The sequence below is a fragment of the Rhincodon typus genome, chromosome 33, assembly GCF_021869965.1.
Source record: "Rhincodon typus isolate 14 chromosome 33, sRhiTyp1.1, whole genome shotgun sequence".
In the NCBI taxonomy this organism is placed as follows: domain Eukaryota; kingdom Metazoa; phylum Chordata; class Chondrichthyes; order Orectolobiformes; family Rhincodontidae; genus Rhincodon; species Rhincodon typus.
The window spans coordinates 20,046,735-20,067,406 of NC_063364.1; the positions used below are offsets into that span (position 1 = coordinate 20,046,735).

General features: G+C 42.1%; 1 protein-coding gene across 1 annotated transcript in view; it reads left to right on the top strand.

Annotated features, from left to right (window-relative positions):
* Positions 1-20,672, top strand: part of ap4e1 (adaptor related protein complex 4 subunit epsilon 1) — a 59,449-nt gene that overhangs the window by 29,761 nt on the left and 9,016 nt on the right. The window contains exons 12-15 of the mRNA XM_048615735.1: positions 511-625; positions 8,966-9,101; positions 12,011-12,245; positions 19,082-19,675. Of these exons, the coding sequence (XP_048471692.1) occupies positions 511-625; positions 8,966-9,101; positions 12,011-12,245; positions 19,082-19,675 (1,080 nt within the window). The remainder of the gene's footprint in view (positions 1-510; positions 626-8,965; positions 9,102-12,010; positions 12,246-19,081; positions 19,676-20,672) is intronic.

Sequence of the window (20,672 nt, forward strand, 5' to 3'; positions counted from 1 at the left end):
CTTGCTATTTCAGGAAAATTTCCTGAATGCCTTTTGGGGGTGGGGTAGGGGTAGACAGCCCATTTTATGAGGCAAATCTGGCTTTGATTTAATGTCCCATCTGAAGGAGAACACCTCTGGTAATGCAGTGCCACTAGATTATGTCCTTATGTCTTGGAGCGAGTTATGAGCCCATGCTTGTCGTCTTTAAGAGGTGAAGGCATCCATTGAAGCAAGCTAACAATATTTACCTTCAGTCTCTGGAATAGAATAGGTTGTGGTTCATGCTGCTAATGATTGCCTGGCCATTCCTGTTGGAAATTAAACATAGTGGATAGGGGTAATAGTGCCTGCGACGACATGATTGAAGAATCAGCTGATGTCAGCTTTGTGAAAAGGGAATATTTAAATATGCTTTGAGTTTTACAATATGAAATTCCAACTAACTCTTGATTCTGCGTGCAATTGTAACTTTCAGTCGGAAAAGTGTGACTGTAATTCTATGAGTAAGCTTGTTGTTTGCTTACATAGGTCGACGCTTCATTATCTTTTCTGGATGGTTTTGTTGCTGATGCTTTGGGTCATGGAGCTGCACCATATAAGCCACACCATCAAAGACAGGAAGAGAGGTTGTCAGAAGAGAAAGGTAAAAAAAAAAAAAAAAAAATTCCACTTCAGTGATGAGCTAATAGATTGATGCACAGGTTCAAACATCAGAGACATGGGGCTTGTGCATCAAATTAAATTCAAAGTGAAAGTCCAACCTCTGGGAGCTTTTTGACGATGCACTGAATCATCAGCAAGCATTTCCCAAAATAAGGAGGAGGCATTAATAAAAGCTGGCTTTTAAAACATTGTGAAAAATAACTTAATTTTGTATTATAGGAGTCATCGGAACCCAAAGAGACGAATTTAATGTGTGCTTTCAGAGTCTTGTTTAAATTGTATAGTAAAGAGATTATAATGATTCTCTTAAAAATGGTGTTGTGTTGGATGCAGTGTCATTGTGAACTGGATGCTTTTCTGGATATGGGGAAATCACAGTAATGGTTTCTAAAATGTCTTATTTCCCAGAATATGGGTGTTGCTGGCAAGGTCATTGCTTGTTGCTCATCCTTAATTGCCTTTAAACTGAGTGGCTTGCTGTGCCTTTGCAGAGGGCAGTTAAGAGTCAACCACATTGCTATGGGTCTGCATTCACCTGTAAGTCAGGTAAGATGGATTTCCTTCCCTGAAGGATGTTAGTGCATCAGCAGGGTTTATATAACAATTGGTAATGGTTTCATGGCCACCATTACTGAGACTAGCTTTCAGTTTCAGAATTTAGTAAATTTGGATTCCTCTAACTGCCATGATGGGATTTGAACCCATACCTACAGAAGGACTCTGGAGTACCACGTCACTGACATTGCTACTATGGAAAGCATTCCATTACCTTCAAGTAATTGATTGATATTGTTGTTGAGATTTTTGCCTTGTTTTACACTCTCATTTTTACAATATGAATAGCCTTGTAATGAAATGAAATTCATACTTTGCAGTATTTAGGTTTAAAACTAACCAGTGAAGCAGAATTCTGGATTCAACTAAAAATGTGCTTCTAATGTACTGTCAGCAATTTGGATTGCCTCTTCAGACTTTTGTGCCCCTAAGTTATTTTCCCTCCAGCAGATGCAAATAAAAATCCACAGTATTTTTCTTTTATTATATAAGTATAGGAATGTTCTGTGTACCCACCCGTCAAGATGTATGAAACTGGAACTGTTTAATTTTATGTATCAGAAATGTCATTTGAGTCATTGGATTTTTGGGGCTTGCTATTTTGGCTTTCCCAGGAAATAGTTGTGTAACAAAATCTTTTATCTTTAGAGGGTTAACGGCACTCTAGTTGTAGCGGTTTATCGATCAAAACTATGGATGATGAATAGGTACTTGTGAAATACTGGTCAAGCTGCCGTAATAGCACAGAATGAATGGTTCTTTGGACTAGGATCTTTGCCACTTCTCCATTAGAAGTTTGACTATTGTTTGAAAGTATGCAGCAAAGTTTTGTTTTTTTGGCATCTGTACTCACTTACTGTGATAAGGTTCGCTAATGCAAAGGTGTTATTAATGCTTAAACAGCTGCTGAATTGGAGAGGCGGGGAAATGTGGAGGAATATCATATTGTCTGGATAAAATAATCTTAACACCAAACCTAATGGGAAGCCTAATCTGAATTTTAGTTGCAAATTTGTGTTGAGCATTGGTGCTGGGATTGCTGGGCCTACTTTGGATCACAATGTAACTTTTTAGGCCCCTGCTGGAGCTGGGAGAAGGCGTTCTAGGGCCTCCAGACCTCCAGGGTTGCCTTCCCATTTGTGGCTGGAGCCCCCCTTGCTTCTCCAATCTCCTGACGTGTCTTTCTGTTGTAAACTATTCCCCTGAGTTGGGGTTATGGCCTGTTATTTCTGAATTCCATTCCGATCAGAGCTCATGTCTTTGGAAATTCGAGCAGTCTTTGCTTGTTTGCATTGTATTAGTTCATTATTTCATTTTTTTTGTTGTTTTAGTTTGATCAATAGTGCAAATTCTATTTTGATTTTTTTTTGAATGCTGTAAGATGCAAACTGAAGTTGGAACATGCCGTCAGCTTTAGAACATCAATTTTTTTTGGCTTCCTATAAATTAAACTAGCCATGTATTCTGACTTTTCCATTTTTGGAAATGGCTCATATGAAAAAAGGAGTATGTTCACCATTGCCTCACTTGAGGGGTGAAAAACACTACTCTATAGTCTGCATTTCTAAAATCTGTGAAAGGTCAAAAGCCCTTGTATTCCTGCCATGCCAAGTATCTGAAGCAGTGTATTTGGAATTTCTGTTCTGACAGGTTATTAGCTTTCATAGGAGGATCAAGAATTATTGGAGATGGTCCCTGTCTTTTAATAGTTCTTTGTATTGATCAATTGTGAAACTGTGTGTGAGTAAACTGTTGAATCTTCTTGTACCAGTCAAAGCTTTTATATAGGGTCGTACAGCACAGAAACAGACCCTTCAGTCCACCCCATCCGTGCCAACCAAATTCCCCAAACTAAACTAGTGTCACTAAGGTTTTGGAGTAGATCTGTAGCTCGGGTTGTGAGTGTTGAGGTTGGTTGGCTCGCCGAGCTGTTTTGTTGTTTTGCAGACGTTTTGTTACCGTGCTTGGTAACATCCTCCGTGCAGCCTCTGATGAAGTGTCGGTGTGTTTTCCCACTTGGTTTTTAAACTCTGGGGTCCGTTGTGTTGGATTACCACACTTCCGGGTTTCCTCCGTAGTGGAATGTATATGGGGTCAAGTTCAATGTGTTTATTAATAGCCTGCTTCGTGGAGTGCCATGTTTCACTCACTCATCTCAATCCACATGGACAAGGAGAACCACGACTTCGACTGGGACAACATCAAGATCCTGGGACAGGCTAGGCAGAGACAAGCCCGAGACTTCCTGGAAGCGTGGCACTTCACGAAGCATGCTATTAATAAACACATTGAACTCGACCCCATATACATTCCACTACGGAAGAAACCCGGAAGTGAGGCAATCCAGCGCAACGGACCCCAGAGTTTAAAATCCAAGTGGGAAAACACACCGACGCTTCATCAGAGGCTGCACTGAGGATGTTACCAAGCACGGTAACGAAACGTCTGCAAAACAACAAACCAGCTCGGCGAGCCAACCAACCTCAAAACTAGTGTCATTTGCCTGCGTTATGGCCGATGGCCAATATCCTTCTAAACCTTTCCTATTCATGTACCTGTCCAAATGTCTTTTAAACGTTGTAACTGTACCTGCATCCACCACTTCCTCTGGCAGCTCATTCCAAATATGAGCCACCCTGTGAATGAAAAAGTTGCTCCTCGGGTCCCTTTTAAATCTTTCTCCTCTCACCTTATATAATTGTGTATTATTTTGAAAAATGAAATCAGAGGTTGCTCTGAGAGGGAGGACTGACTGCTGGGGGTAAGTTATGACTCATATGAAAAGATGATGCACAGCTAGGCTTACTAATGACATTTAAGTTTAATCTACTTTAATAAATTTCAGACTTAAAATCTTTAGTCAATTATATAAAGGTCCTTGAAGTCAGTATGTGACTCAGCAATGAAGCAATCTTTTTCAAGCAGTCAATGATTTGTTTTGAAGAAATTGCTTAGTAGCTTAAGACCTAAACCCACCTCCACTAATAAATGCTCTCCAGATAATGATGAACTTGTTTTTTTTACATTTGAGTGATTTGCTTTCTTCCTGAACTGTTTAGCCCATATTGCTGTCTTTAGTAAGTAACCTGGTCACTCTTTGTCTGCACCTGTCCTTGGTTGTATGATACCATGCATCAGCAGACCACACATCAGCCTTTGGATGGATGCCTGTCACTGCACAGTTTACTTTGAGCTGGGGACATGTAGTTAAACAGCAAAATAAATGCTGCTTTTTTTTTTTGGAACTGTTACGTATGTCAACCTGGCACCTTTTCTGCCGAACCATCGCATATCTTACAAACAACAGAGCAATAAAGGTTGTTTTTTCAGTATTATTCAAAGAGGAGCAGTATTAACCCCAGGTCTGCTCAATATTGTTAGTAAAGTTAGACTTTTCATGTTTTTGACAGTCTAAAGGTGTGCAAGTTAGGTGGATTGGCCATGCTAAATTGCCCATAGTGGCCAGGGATTTGTGGGCTAGATGGATTAGCCATGGGAAATGCAGGGTTACAGGGATAGGGTAGGGGAATGGATGCTCTTTGAAGGGTCAGTGTGGACTTGATGGCCTGAATGGCCTGTTTCTACACTGCAGAGATTCTGTGACTTTATTTTCTAGGATTGGGAGATTACCTAGCTCCTGTTTCAAATAGTGCTCATTTGACAGACATTTTAAGATTCATTACTAGTGTTAACTTCACACTCTAATGATGCCAACGTAATGCTTAACTATCTGTAGGTTACAAAGGTGGGGAAAATGTTGAAAAATTAACAAAATGTGTCTGTGCTGTTGAAAATTAGTTTAACTTGTAGTCAAAGATCTGGGGTTCTTAAATGTCCTTTTTCTGGAATTTTGTGGTCATTTATACCGATTAATCAATGTATTGTGTGACTGTTTCTTTTGAGGCCATGGGTTAGCTGTACCAAATTTAAATGCTCTATTGACCAAAGATCAGGAGAGTTTCCTCCTTTTTTGACCTTAGTCTAAACATTGCTGTTTAAAGGAAACCACATTGGTATCACAATTATTGTGCAGACCCAGTGTGAGTATATTCTCCCGTGACCATATTGATTTTATTTTATCTTTTTTTGGGAAGAAGAGAAATTATTAGCCTTGTTAATATTGCAGCACTTTTCACATTTTGTCTTGATTCACACGAAAGGATGGTAATACTTGAAAATAAAATATTGTTTCTGTAAATCCTATCGAAGTACTCCAGTAAGAATGGAAATTTGGCTGTACTTGTGGAGTTAATCTCCAAATATTTGGACAAATAGATTGCATCATGTCCAACTAATAGCCCCAAAATTGCTGGAAAATAATGGTGAATGGACTGTGCTCATCATTGTTAGTGCTTTAATGAAATAGCAATTTGTGACCCAAAAGAAATGTGTTCCAATTTACTCAGTTAGCCTTGTGAAAATCAATAAACAATATCATACTGAGAGTCTGTCCAAAGTGAGTCATAAAAGGACTCACCGTCATCCCCCTCCACCCAAACGTCAATGAATGCTTGGACGTCGAACAGTTTTTCCGCCGTCTCCATCTCTGCGCTTATTTCTTTAACTGCGAGTCAAACCCTTCCCTTCTACAGACCCCTTCTCCCGCCTCCAATACACCCCATCCACCTGGGCACCACCCCAAGGCCTCCTACCCTCCCTCGACCTCTTTATCTCCAAGTACCGTAGCGACATCGATCGCCTCAATTTCTCCACCCCTCTCACTCAGTGCAGCCTCTTCCCCCATACATGCAGCCCTCTGCTCCAGCCCTAACCTGACTATCAAACCCACGGATAAGGGAGGCACAGTTGTAGTGTGACACACTAACCTTTACATCGCTGAGGCCAGGCACCAACTCTCTGACACCTCCTCCTACTGCCCCCCTGATCATGACCCCACCCCTGACCACCAAAGCATCATCTCCTAGACCATCCATAACCTCATCACCTCGGGTGACCTCTTGCCCACGGCCTCTAACCTCATCGTTCCCCAACCCCACGCCGCTTGTTTCTGTCTCCTTCCCAAAATCCACAAACCTGACTGCCCTGGCCGACCCACTGTCTCTGTCTGCACCTGCCCCACTGAACTTATCTTCGCTTACCTCAACTCTCTTTTCTCCCCCCTGGTCCAGGAACTCCCCACCTACGCCCTCCACCTCCTCCGAGACTTCCAATTCCCCGGCCCCCAACACCTCATCTTCACTATGGATGTCCAATCTCTGTATACTTGCATTCCCCGTGCAGATGGCCTAAAAGCCCTCCGCTTCTTCCTCTCCCGCAGGCCCAACCAGTCCCCCTCCATCAACACCCTTATCCGCTTAACTGAACTTGTCCTTAGCCTTAACAACTTCTCCTTCAACTCCTCCCACTTCCTACAGACTAAGGGGTTGGCCGTGGGTACCCGCATGTGCCCAGGCTATGCTTGCCTCTTTGGGGGATGCATGGAACCGTCCCTCTTCCGCAGCTACACTGGCCCCATCCCCTACCTCTTCCTCCGCTACGTTGATGACTGTATCGGCACCGCCTTGTGCTCCCACGAGGAGCTCGAACAGTTCATCAACTTTACTAACACCTTCCACCCCAACCTCAATTTCACCTGGACCATCTCTGATACCTCTCTCTCCTTCCTGGACCTCTCTGTCTCCATTTCTGGTGACCACCTCGAAACTGATATCTCTTTCAAGACCACCGACTCCCACAGCTACCTAGACTACACCTCCTCTCACCCACCTTCCTGCAAGAATGCATTCCCCTACTCCCAATTCCTCCGCCGCATCTGCTCCCAAGATGAGGCGTTCCACTCCTGAACATCCCAGATGCCCTCGTATTTCAAGGGCTGCAACCTCCCCCCTTCAGTGCTCGAAAATGCCCTTGACTGCATCTCTTGTGTTTCCCGCTCCTCAGCCCTCACACCTGCTCCCCGCAATAAAAACAAAGACAGAATCTCCCTTGTCCTCACGTATCACCCCACTAACCTCCGGATTCAACGCATCATTCTCAGTCGCTTCTGCCACCTGCAATCTGACCCCACGACGAAGGATATATTTCCCTCCCCACCCTTATCTGCCTTCTGGAGGGACCGCTCTTTCCGCGACTCCCTCGTCCACTGCACACTCCCCACTAGCCCCACCACCCCTGGCACCTTTCCCTGCAACCCAAGGAGGTGCTACACCTGCCCCTACACCTCCCCTGTCAACTCCATCCCAGGCCCCAAAAAAACTTTCCACATCTGCACATCTGCTAATGTGGTCAATTTTATCCGCTGTTCCTGATGTAGCCTCCTCTACATCGGTGAGACCAAGTGGAGGCTCGGAGACCGCTTTGTGGAGCACCTACGCTCGGTTCACGACAAACGACCACACTTTCCAGTCGCGAACCATTTCAACTCCTCCTCCCACTCCCTGGGCGATGTCCATTCTGGGCCACTTCCAGTGTCACAACGATGCCACCCGGAAACTGGAGGAGCAGCACCTCATATTCCGCCTTGGAAGCCTGCAGCTCAATGGTCTCAATTTGGACTTTACCAGCTTCAAAATCTCCCCACCCCTGACCTCATCCCAAGATCAACCCCGCCTCCTTGACCTGTCTGTCTTCTCTCCCACCTATCAGCTGCTCCCACCTCACTGACCAATACCCACCACTACCTACCTGTACTCACCTATCACCATCCCACCTACCTTCCCCAGCCCAACCCCCCTCCTCTCTATTTATTTCAGAGCCCCCTTCCCCTCCCCCATTTCTGAAGAAGGGCCCCGACCTGGGATGGAGGGGGCAGGGGTAGCACCTCCTTGGGTTGCAGGGAAAGGTGCCAGGCGTGGTGGGGCTAGTGGGGAGTGTGCAGTGGACGAGGGAGTCGCGGAAAGAGTGGTCCCTCCAGAAGGCAGATAAGGGTGGGAAGGGAAATATATCCTTCGTCGTGGGGTCAGATTGCAGGTGGCAGAAGTGACGGAGAATGATGCGTTGAATCCAGAGGTTAGTGGAGTGATACGTGAGGACAAGGGGGATTCTGTCTTTGTTTTTATTGCGGGGAGCTTTCCTGCTCCTCTGATGCTGCCTGGCCTGCTGTGTTCCTCCAGCTCCACACTGTGTTATCTCAGACTCCAGCATCGGCAGTTCTGACTATCTCTCAGAAAATGGTAGGATTTGTACCATTAATGCAAAATAATCTTATGGCTGGCAATCCAAGTTGGAAGCACTGTATCACGGACATGATTTACAGTCTTGCCATTCCATTCAACCTTGGAGAAACCAAACTGGCAGTTCACGCCTATAGTAGTAAGTAGATTGTTCGTTAAGTTTTTAAAAACATGGCACTTTTTTTTTCTAAAACTCTTTGTTTTTCTCTCTTTATTTTCTTCTCAGTATCTTTCTTGCTTTGAATTCAACATGTTTCTTTCTCTGTTGACTCTGTTTCTTTCTCTACCTATCTTTAAATTTTATGGTTTAAGAGGAAGCACATTGGAGCTGGTGCTTGTGAGACTCAGATTCCCCATTTATGATGCAACATCTTTCATGTAGATCACTATTCAGCAAATGCATTTCACTGAGAGAGAGCACCACCAAGTGGCAAAGTGGAACTAAAAGAGATAGTGTCAGGGGATACAGTTGCTTATTCTTTCGTTACTGGTTTTATATTAATTAGTATTTAAGTATTTCCTGTTAGAGTAAGTGTGGATTTTTGTTTGTTCTAAACAATTTAACCTTACCCAGGTTTACATGTTTAAAGACTTATTACACAAACTCAAAAAAATACTTTATTTTGCTACAGTCTTGAACTTTGAGCCATATGGACTAGCTTTTGTTACAAGCCCACAAGCCTCCAGTGTTACTGGAAGGCAGTCTCCAACAGGATTATCCATCGGTTCAGAGATTTCTTGCAACAGCACAGAAGCTGGAATAAAAGAGTAAGTTTAAGTTATTTTGGTAGCTATCAGCAGATGAAAGCATGAATGCTACTTGTTTGATACCTTGTAACATCATAAATCCATTATATAGACGTAGCTTTTTGTATTGTTCTTATTTGCAATGCAAAATAGATTTGCCTCCAAATTTTTAGGATTATGATACAACCAGCATTAATTTTTGAACAAGAGCATTCTGGACTCACTCATTTTTCATAGCAGCATTCATATAGACTTCAGTCATTCTTGAAGAGACCAACATAAGATACTAGAATCGTTCTTTGAAATACTGAGTCCTATTTTTCAATCCAATCTTTACTCTATTTGGGCGTGCAAAGATTGTAACTTGCTGAATGTAATTTTAATCACTCGCTGTTTAATTACTTGCAAACAATGACAAAATTTTCTTCTTGGATATCAATGGAGTAGTATTTATTTTTCTCCTTTTTCCACTTCAAGATGTTTTGAAGTGCTGCACAACCAAATAAAGTGCTTTTGAAGTGTATTCGCTGTTAGAATGTAGATGAACTAGGCAACCAATTCTGACGTAGCAATATTGCATTAAACAACAACAATACAACAATTAAATGATCTATTTTAAAGCTGTTCGAGAGTTGCACAATTGGCATAAATGCCATTTGGCTCTTCTTCAGATAGTACAATGGGATTTGTTTTCTCTGTGTGAGAGGGCTTAATGTCTTCTGACAAAAACTATCATCTCCAGCAATGCAGCACTAATGTATTCAAGTACTAACCTAGATTATGTAATAGATTCTCTGAAATGGACCTGAACACTCAACTTTCAGATTCGAGTTGCATGTGTGTTAACAATAAGCTGAAGCTGACCTGATTGTAAAAAAAAAATGAAGTTACGATTTTCAGTTTGAAACTTGCCAATAAGCAGCAGTTGCAGCAGCTTTGCACAGGCTATATGCGATTTTTTGCGTGTGAATTGCATGTTTGAAAACTGAGGTTTTGAGACCATTTAATACATTTTAAGCTTTCAAAAAAAGTTACTGTTCCAATTTTGTAAGTCAAGAAAGATGAATATATATATATATGTATGTATGTATATATATATATGTACTCAAGTCATAGTCGTACAGCACAGAAACAGTCTAACTCGTCCACGCTGACCAAGTTTCTCGAACTTTACTAGTCTCACTTGCCTGCGTTGGCTCATATCCCTTTCCTGTTCATGTACCTGTCCAAATGTCTCTTAAATGTTGTAACTGTACCTCATTCACTACTTCCTCTGGCAGTTCATTCCATATATGAACCACCCTCTGTGTAAAAAAAATTGCTCCTCAGGTCTCCTTTAAATCTTTACGCTCTCCCCTTAAAATTATGCCCTCTCGTTTTGAATTCCCCTACCCTAGTGAAAAGACCTTTGCTATTCACCTAATCTATGCCCCTCATGATTTTATAAACCTCTATAATGATACCTTTCAACCTCCTATGCTCCAGTGAAAAAAGGTCCCAGCCTATCCAGCCTCTCCTTGTAACTCAAACCCTTCAGTCCCGGCAACATCCTGGTAAATCTTTTCTGAGCACTCTCCAATTTAATAATATCATTCCTATAGCAGGATGACCAGAACTGTGCACGGTACTCCAAAGTATATAATGTATATGAAGTGTATTTTTTAAAAAAAAAGTCAACGTTAAGAAAACGGGTCCTTTGATCCTATTAGCATGACTTCTGTAATTTACCAGATTTACAATACAGATCATTATAGATCATTATAACCACGTTAAGAATTATTAAATTTGAAGGTGAAAAGACTGCATATATGCAATTACAAATGCATAATCAAGGTAATTAGGACTAGTTTCCATTTAAAATTATAATTAAATAGTTCATTCAACTAAGGTTTTATTCCCTTGATTCTGGTCTATTTCTGGTCTCCTGATTGTGGGTAACTGTTGAATGAAGGACAGACAGTTGTATATAGTAAGGCATTTAATTGTATGAGGAATTGTCACTGACTACTGTCATGCTTCTAGTTGCCTCAAGTGATATAGGCAAAATCCTGGGAGCAATTGTTCATCTTTATTTACCCCAAAGAGGTGACATTTCAAAAGAGCAGTGGAAGATAAGGGTATTTTTATATTCTTCAATTAAGGAATGATAAAGGAACAATGTATCTTCTTTATATAGCCTCTTGCGTTCTATGGCTTCTAAAGTATTTTCTAAGTCATTGATTGGAACATTTCAAAATGCGGTCACTGCATTAGCATAGGCAAATAAAGCAGCCAGTCTAGGGGAAGTGTAATTTATTTAAACATCCCACAAGCATTAGTGCAGTTACAACAGAACAACTGATCGTTTATGATCCTGGTTGAAGGATTAGGCCAAAGCATGAGGCAAACTTTCATGCACTTCTTTGAATTGCGTCATAGGACCTTCTGTATGTACTTTTACAAGCAGATGTATCTTGACTTTTGTCTGATCCAAAGGGTGCGCTCAGTGCTGCACTCGAGTGTTCACTTAGAATTGAGTGGAGTTTCTGGAGTGGATCTTGAACCTATGACCTCCTGATAGATGCTGAAGTGCTTCCATTGAACTAAAGCTGACAAATAGCTTCCAACCAGTACTATAAATGTTAGTTGCTCTCCATTATGCAGTTCTGCAGTAATCTATTTATACGTTTTTAAAAATCTTTAAATCCTCTTGTGCAGCCATGCATGTGCATGAGTTAGTGTCTAACCTGTGCATAGCCCGTATGGGTATTTTCAGGTTGCCATGTGACAAACTGTTTAGAGGAAACATTGTCTAAAAATGTCAAGAATTCTATTTTAGTTTAATTGTAGCAGTTGAATGTCTACAATGGTGATTTCTAACATGGTTGAATAAGACAGCTTCAGCCAGCATTTGAATAAAGTGTGTTGAATTGTGAACCTCTTTCATTTAGTTCAAATAGTCTTAAGCTCGATGGAGTAAAGAAAGTGTGGGGCAAGGAGGGCTATCTTCGGAAGAAGGAGTCCAAAGAAGAAACCTTATCAAGTCCCAGTTCTGAAAGTGAAACAACTACAGACCGCTCCTCTAAAACTGAAAGAACTGCAACATTTTCTGCAGAAGCCCAAGAGAAGCAACAGTTGGCATCATCATTGTTTGTTGGGTTAGGATCCAGCAATTTAGTCAGTCTGGTAAGTGAATATTAACATGTTGCACAAGTAGAATTGTGCTCTAAGCATGAATTATAAAAGCCTCAGTGGTCTCGCCGTTTAGAAGAATTGTCATGAATCTGTCTCTGTGTTGCTTCTTATGATGCATGGTATAAATGATCTGCACTTAAGACTTGTAGGAGGTGAATTATCAACATTTGTATGACTTTTGAACAATATTGAATCGAATTAGCTTTATTGTCACGCACTCACGAGTGAAAAGTTTACAAGTTGCCACTTACGGCACAAAAGTACCTAGGTACAGATTCTTGAGAACGATTTCTTAGGGGAAAAAAATAGAAAAATAAAGAAATACAAAGTTCAGCATTACAGACCTTCAAAAGTACAAAATTTTAGTAATAAATTAGAAAAATAAAGAAATAAGCAGCTCAGAACAACAGTCCTTCCATGATAATATAACTTTGAAAAAAAAAAAAAAAAAAAAAGATTTTAAGACGCAGTCCACCTAGTCCATTTCACAGCTCTGGGCTCGAGGACCCGACCCTCTGTTGGAATTCCAGGCTGGGCCCACCATGATGTCGAAGAAAAAGCCGTATGGAGTCATAGACCAACTGAAGCCGCCACAAGGGGACCCAGATTGGCACTGACAAACAGCCACCCAGGCCACTTCCAAAGCCGCTGAAAGGTGTCTCAGGCTGGACCAGACCAGACCAGACCACCCATGCTGCTGTGAAGACGCTGCAGAAGCCTCAAGGAAACCCAGGCCATTGGAATCCTGGACCCAGACCCATCTTGTCTTCTGCCGCTGCTGAAGCAGCCGAGTAGAAGGATCCACCAGGATGCAGCTACAAGGAATGGCCAGATCCACATCGTACTTTCTGCTGCAGCAGCCTCTCGGAACCTCTTTGCTCACCCGAAGCCGCCAAAAGACAGTAAACTGAGCTTGACGATGAGTCCGCACTAGGACTGCCTCAACAATGCAGCAGCTGCCAGGATCCTGAACTTGCCTCCGATGTTGCTGCCACGGGTGCACGCTGCTGGGTCCCGTCGCCGATGCTGTGACCGAGCGCTTGATCAAGAGGTAAATAAAACAAAATAAGAGAAAGAAACAAACGAGGGAAGGGAAAAAGAAAAGAAATGAGAAGAAACACAGACGGAGTGGACAAGACCCGGGCTCAGAAGCCCTACTGCGCCACCATCTTACCGCTTTCGTGTTGTTTTAGTGACCCACCAACATGTAGCATCTGGAGGTATTGTGGAGCAGTTTAGGGTGGGATAGTGTATGGGCTGGATATAAAGTCCATCAAAATCGCAACCATATTGCATACTCCAGCTGTACCATTGGGTGTTGAGGATTTGATAGTTTTTGTTTAAGGGATGAAGCCTTCACTCAGTCCACTTGGCTCTTAGTTTAAGTTTCTTGACTAGAAAGTAGCTCCTTTTGTGTGCCTGATCTCCCAAAATCCAGAATAGAAATAACTAATATTCTCAGCCCATCAAGTATGTGAACCTTGAAGTGTGATGATGGCTAGACTAGATTTTTGCTTGGGTTGTCTTCAGAGGAAAAATAGCAAAGACCAGGCTTATATCCACTGTAGTTTAAGAGTAAGAGGTCACTTGATTGAAATATGTATTTATTGATACAAGATCATGAGGTTCTTGACAGGGTTGATGTGGAGAGGTGTTTCTTGGGAGAATCTCATACTAAGGGTCACTGTTTAAAATCCAGGTGTCACCCATTTAAATTAAAAATGAGGGTTCAGATTCTTTGAACTCTTCCTGAAAAGGTGGTAGAAGCAGAGTCCTTGAATATTTTGAAAGCAGAGGTGGACAGATTCTTATTTACCTGGGAGTAGAATGTTATTAGGATAAGTGGAATTGCAGATTTCAGGGTACAGTTAGATTGGCCATGTTCTTATTGAATGGTAAAGCTGGTTTCAGGGGCTGAATGGCCTGCCCTTCCTAATTTGTATGATTGGATGTACCTCAAACTAATTATTTTTCTGTTAATACTCTAGATTTATTGCATGCTGATGACAAAAGGTTATGCCTTCTATTTCATCTCTTGAAATGTATTCGCATGTTCCCATAACTGGCCATTCCATTCTTAGCAATAGCTGTGTATTATCCTGGCAGTAGTATGGAAGAGTGGACTTCACAACAAGTGACTTTAGTCCTAAAGTAGTGCATTGCTTTCTGGTTCCCAGGATAAGAATGCTACTAATTGAGCCAAGCTAATCACCATAGTAGTGAGGCTGATGAAATAGGGCAGGTGACTTGAATCTGACTACTTAAGTAAATATATTTTCTTTTGAGATGATTTGATGTAACTTTTTCTGGTTGAAACTAAGAAACCTATATGCAAGATGTGCCAACCATAAGTGTTGACACTTCCATATAAAATCTCTTTGTTTCAAACGAGCTATGTGCTGCACAGCAACCCAAGCAGTAATTCCAAATAAAGGCTATTTGTGAGGATATTGGCAGAAAGTAACCTGTGTAATCACTCCAGTGTCTCGCCAAAAATCTTGTTGTCACAGTTCAAGTAATTGTTAGGACTAATTGCTTAAAATTTATAGTACCTACTCAAAGGTGCTAACTGCCAAGATTTCTTTCACATTAAAACTTCAGACGTTTGAATACACTAATAGGGGAATGTATAAAAATTTAACCACAGAGCTTAATCCATTTTTGAATGACTACAAAATCTGAGTGCTAACTATAGTTCACTGGCCCATTTGAAATTGCTGACTGACTTCATGATCTTTCAAATCCACAATTAGTAACTATGCAACCAAATAACAAAAACAATTTTGTCAGGAGAAACTAACTATGTTTAGTACATTGCAATGCTTTAAAATGGAAAATAGTTGTGCCCTTAATCAAACTGTTCTAGCACAGTTACAATCCTGGCATCTGCTTGGCAATGTAGAAAATTGCCAAGGTTATGTCCTGTGCACAAAATGCAGGACTAATCTAACGTGACCAATCACTGCCCCATCAGACGACATTTATCAGCAAAATGATGGAGGTTGTCGTCAACAGCACTTTCTCAATAATGACCTGCTTAGTGACACTCCATTTGGATTGTGCCAGGCCCACTCAGCTCCTGCCATAGTTGCCTTGGTTCAAGCATGGTCAAAGAGCTGAAATTGAGGACAAGTGAGGGTGACTGCCTCTATCACGGCAATAATTGACGAAGTATGGCATTAAGGAAGTCTAACAAAACTGGAGTTAATGGGAATTGTGGGGAAAAGTGTTTGCTTGTTGAAGTCATCTTTGACACTAAAGAAGATGGTTATGGTTGCTGGAGCTCTATTATCTCAGCCCAGGCTATTCCAACACAGGTTCCTTGAGGTAGTGTCCTGGGTCCAGTCATCTTCAACTGCTTCATCAATGGCCTTCTGTCGATCATAAGCTGAGAAGTGGGAATGTTCACTGCTGCTTGCACAATATTTAGCACCTTTGCAACTTCTCAGATACTGGAGCAATCTGTGTTTAAACGCAATAATACCTGGACAACAGCTTGGGCTGATAAGTGGCAAAAAACATGGTGCAACACCATTGGCAGGTGATGACCATCTGCAACAAATCAGATTCCAACCATTGCCCCTTGACATTCAATGACATTGCCTTTGCCTTGACCAGAGACCAACTTGAACCATCTACATAAATACCGTGGCTTCAAAAGCAGTTCAGAGGCTGTGAATTCTGTGGCAAGTAACTTGCTCCCTGACTCTTCAAAGTCTATCTACCATCAATAAGGGGTGTGATGGACTACTCCCAATTTGCCCTTCGTTGCTGAGACCATTGATTATAGGAGTTGGGATATCATGTTGAGGTTGTAAGTGGCTGACAATAGATAGAGTGTAATGGCAGACTGTGATAACAAGGCCTGGTGTGTGGGGAGGGGGTGCCAGGGCATGGGAGAGTTCAGGCCCTAAATTTGTTGATTTCGATTATTGAGTCCAGAGGGCTGTGGGGTCCCTAAGCGGAAAATGAGGTGTTGTTCTTCCAGCAAGCTTGAGACAGAGATTATGGCCAGAGAACAGGGTAGTGTGTTAAAGTGGCAGGCACCTGGAAGCTGGGGGTCTTTTTTGCGGGCAGTCACCCAGTCTACACTTCGTTTCTTTAGTGCAGAGGAGACCACGTGGTGAGCAGCGAATGTAGTAGTCTAGATTTGTGCACTGCAGGTAAAGTGCTGCTTTATGTTGCTGTATGTTTGGGCCCTTGGATACTGAGGAGGGAGGAGGTAAACCTTTCCCTTCAACCGCAGGAAGTGCTACACCTGCCCCTACATCTCCCCACCCCACCACCCCACCTCACCTCCATTCAAGGCACCATACAAACCTTCCATATTAAACAGAGGTTCACTTGCACATCTGTCAACGTGGTCTGTTACATGCTCCCGATGTGGCTTCCTCTACATCGGTGAGACCAAGCGGAGGCTTGGAGACCGCTTTGTAGAGCACCTGTGCTCTGTTCGTGACAAAAAACACCACCTTCCGGTCGCAAACTGTTTCTAATTCAACTCCCTCTCCTACTCCCTGGGTGACATGTCCATCCTGGGCCTTCTCCAGTATCACAATGGCGCCACCTGGAAACTGGAGGAGCAGCACCTCATTGCGCCTTGAGAGCCTTCAGCCCAATGGCCTAAATGTGGTTTTTACTAGTTTCAAAATCTCCCCACCGCCCGGCCTCATCCCATGACCAACCTTCCCTCTCATCCCCGCCTCCTTGACCTGACAACCTGTCCATCTTCTCTCCCACCTATCTACTCCTCCCACCTCACTGACCAATCCTCACCACTCCCTACCTGCACCCATCTGTCACCATCCCACCTAGCTTCCCCAGCCCCACCCCTCTCTTCTATTTATTTCTGAGCTCCCTCCCCCCACAACCCCATTTCTGAAGAAGGGTCCCAACCTGAAACGTCAGCTTTCTTGCTTCTCTGATGCTGCCTGGCCTGCTGTGTTCCTCCAGCACTGCACTGTGTTATCTCTGATTCCAGCATCTGCAGTTCTTATTGTCTCTGGGCAGGTGTTATGCCTTTGGCAGGTGCAGGGGAAGGTGCTGTGGGGATGTGGGGAGGGAATGTTTGGAGTGAAGGAAGAGTAGACCAGCATGTCCCGGAAGGAAGTGTCCCTGCGGAAGGCGCACAAAGGAGGGGAGGGGAGGGGAATATGTGTCTGGTGGTGGCATCTCGCTGGAGGACGCAGAAATGACGGCTGATGATCTTCTGGAATGTGATGCTGATGGGATGGTTGGTAACGACAGGGGGGGAGTCCTATTGCTGTTGTGGGAGGGGAGAGAGAGGGGGTGAGGGCGGAGATGCATGAGATGGGTCACACCTGGTTGAGGGCCCTGTCAACAATGCACTTGTAAATATATTGATATTCCTTCAGTGTTATCACTTCAAAATCCTGGGACTCCTGCCTAAGAGGACTGTGGCTAACCTACACCATGTGACTGTAGTGCTTCCCACCAGTATGGGTCACAACCCTAATTGGTGTTGTCAGCTGTAATTTTGGGCTCATGGTTTCTGAGACACCAGTTGTTTCTGTGAAACTCCGACCAACACTTGTGCTCCCTCTCTAACAGGGCACTTAGTGTCACAGCTTTCCCCAGCTGAAATCCATGCTCTCAGTTCTCATGACAGGTTGCGACAATTTTCAAGCCGCAAAATCGAGTCACAGAAGGAACAAGATAGTTGAGCAGTGGCACATATTTGTGCATTCCATTCAGTTCTGTTCAGTGCTGTTCTGGAAGGCAGGTCCTTGTCTGAGTATCTAATTGATGCTTCACCCGGAGCTGTTTCTCTTGGCTGTTTTTTTTTGTCATTGCCTTCCACTTGCATGGACAGGGCCACGGTAGGTAGGTCCCCAAGCTACCTTAACTGGAACCGGAATTGCACCTGCACCGTTGGCATTATTCTGACCTGCATGCTAGCTGACCCCCCATATTTATACACGCATGTGTGTAATTAACAATTGTAAATGTTTTCTAATCAGCTTGTTCAGTCAAGGTATAACACCTCTGGAACAGGTGGGACTTGAACGTGAGGCTCCTACCTCAGAGATAGGGACACTGCCACTGTCCTACAAGTGCCCTTCATTAACAATTATAAGATGAATTTGGAAGTTCAAGGGTGATGGGCTCAGCATTTGGAGAGTTAATTCCCAAAGGAAAAAATCTACATAGTTCATTGGAGCTGCTGGACATTTAATGTAGTTTTCAGTATTATGAGGCTAGATGGGATCCTAAAGCAGGTTTATATTTTACTTTGGCATCAGTTTCATTTGAAAATAAGTGCAAGACTTAAGTAAGAAGCATTTAAATATTGCAGATAACACGCTGATTTAATGAGGTGATTAACTGCGAATGTTTCTGTTAATTCAAGTACATCTCCAAACTGATTTATATCAACTCTATTCACTTATGGTAACTAATTTTTGCTGCAAATTCATGTTACAAGTTCCTTTTTCATTAACTATCCATTTTACTAGCTTTATAGGTACATGTTCTATTGTCACCTGTAAAAAGGTCATCTGTACCAAAAATCCACAAAATAATAAAAACTAAAGAGCAGTTTAAGCATTATCCCTGTAATGTCTAAGAAATTTTGCAACACAAGACTTACTAATTGTCTAGTTTGAAATCCTGATAAACAATGAAATTGGTTCTTTGCTATATTTGACTTAAAGAAAATGATCATTATTATCTTACAGCTAAGGTTCACTTTAAAGAAGTGTGGACAGTGTGCATGAATTCACCCAAATAAAAATGTTTGACTAATGCTGCTTAGCAATATCAAGACCTTAAAAGTTATAATTTCTGCATTTCTACAATCTTTTTAGATGGGAAAACCTCAGAGCAGTACCCAGAAATTTTGGAGAAAATTGAAGATTGTTGAGGGACAGAATAGCCATGAGAAAGCTATGAATGCACAGAAGACAAATGTTCCACACCCCTCTCAAATTCCAAACCTCGTGGATAATGTCCTTGAAAGGTGTAATTCCTTCCAAGAAAATAAAGAAATGCCATTAAGGAAAATATCATCTGATTCTGCAGAGGTCCCCACAGAGGAGCCTGCCCAAGGATATGACAAATCATGGACTCCAAGTAACAACTTGAAGACAATCAAAGTATCAAAGGAATCAGTTTCAGGTCTATTTGCAGATGGAAATTTTGACATCCTACAGCCTGCAAGTTGCAGCTCTGCCTTTGAGGCTCAGGAACAAATCTCCAGTCTAACTCCAAATTTGCCAGATGAGTTTGCTGAGCATTCTCATTCAAAGCTCGAGCTTGTTTGTGCCAATGAAAATATTGCTTTGTTTTCCTGTAAGATTTGGAAAAAAGACTGTCTGCTCATAGTCCTGTTTATTACTAACCTTAGCAGTGTGGAAGTTCGTAATGCAACAGTCAACTTTGCATTAACTGATGAATTACAGGTAAGTACAGTCTGGCAGTGGTATAGTATTGAACAATTTAAAAAAGTTAACTTGCTAAAATTAAATAAAATTTTGTACTCAGTCTACTTAAGATTATTGGAATTAAATTTTGTCTAAAGTTTTTAAACATTATCAGGGTTTGCGTTGCAGGTTACTTTTAAACAAAACCCTCATTCTAGTTATATAAAATTCTGAAATTAAAAACCAGAGTTGCATCAAAATACGTTTTAGCATTAGCATTAGAGTTTCTCTCCTTTCTATTGGAATCTCTCTTAACTCCCCTGTTATGCTCTTTCTACATGCACATATTATGCCTCAACCTGGAAATCAGACAGTCAGCCATGTGATGTACTATGCAGTAGCTTAATGCTAGAAATCCCTCGACTTTTGATTTGGGCAAATAGTTATTCTTAGGCTTGTGGATAGATGAACAATAATAAAGAGGACAGAAATCTTCAAAGAGATAGAGATAGGTTAAGTAGGTGAGCAAAGATCTAGCAAATGGAGTCTAATGTGGAAAAATGCGCAATTTTCCATTTTGGCAGGAAGAATGAAATTGGAGCATATTATCTAAATGATGAGAGATTGCGGAGTTCTAAGTTGCAGAGGGATCTGGGTGTTCTAGTGCATAAATCATAAAAGGTATGCAGGTAGTTAGGAAAGCCAATGGACATTATTGCGAGGGGAATTGAATTCACAAGTATAGTTGTTATACTTAATTTATTCACAGCATTGGTGAGACCACACCTGAAGTACTGTGCACAGTATTGGCCTCCTTATTTTAAAAAAATGATGTAAATACGTTAGAAGCAGTTCAGAGGATGTTTACCTGTACTAAGAGGGTTTTCTTATGAGAAGATTTGTCAGGCTAGGCTAGTGTCTACTGGAGTTTCGAAAATTGGAGATGACTTGATTGAACCTCCCGAGGGGCATTGACAGGGTGGATGTGGAAAGGATGTTTTCTCTTGTGGGAGGATCTAAAACCGTTAAAAATGTT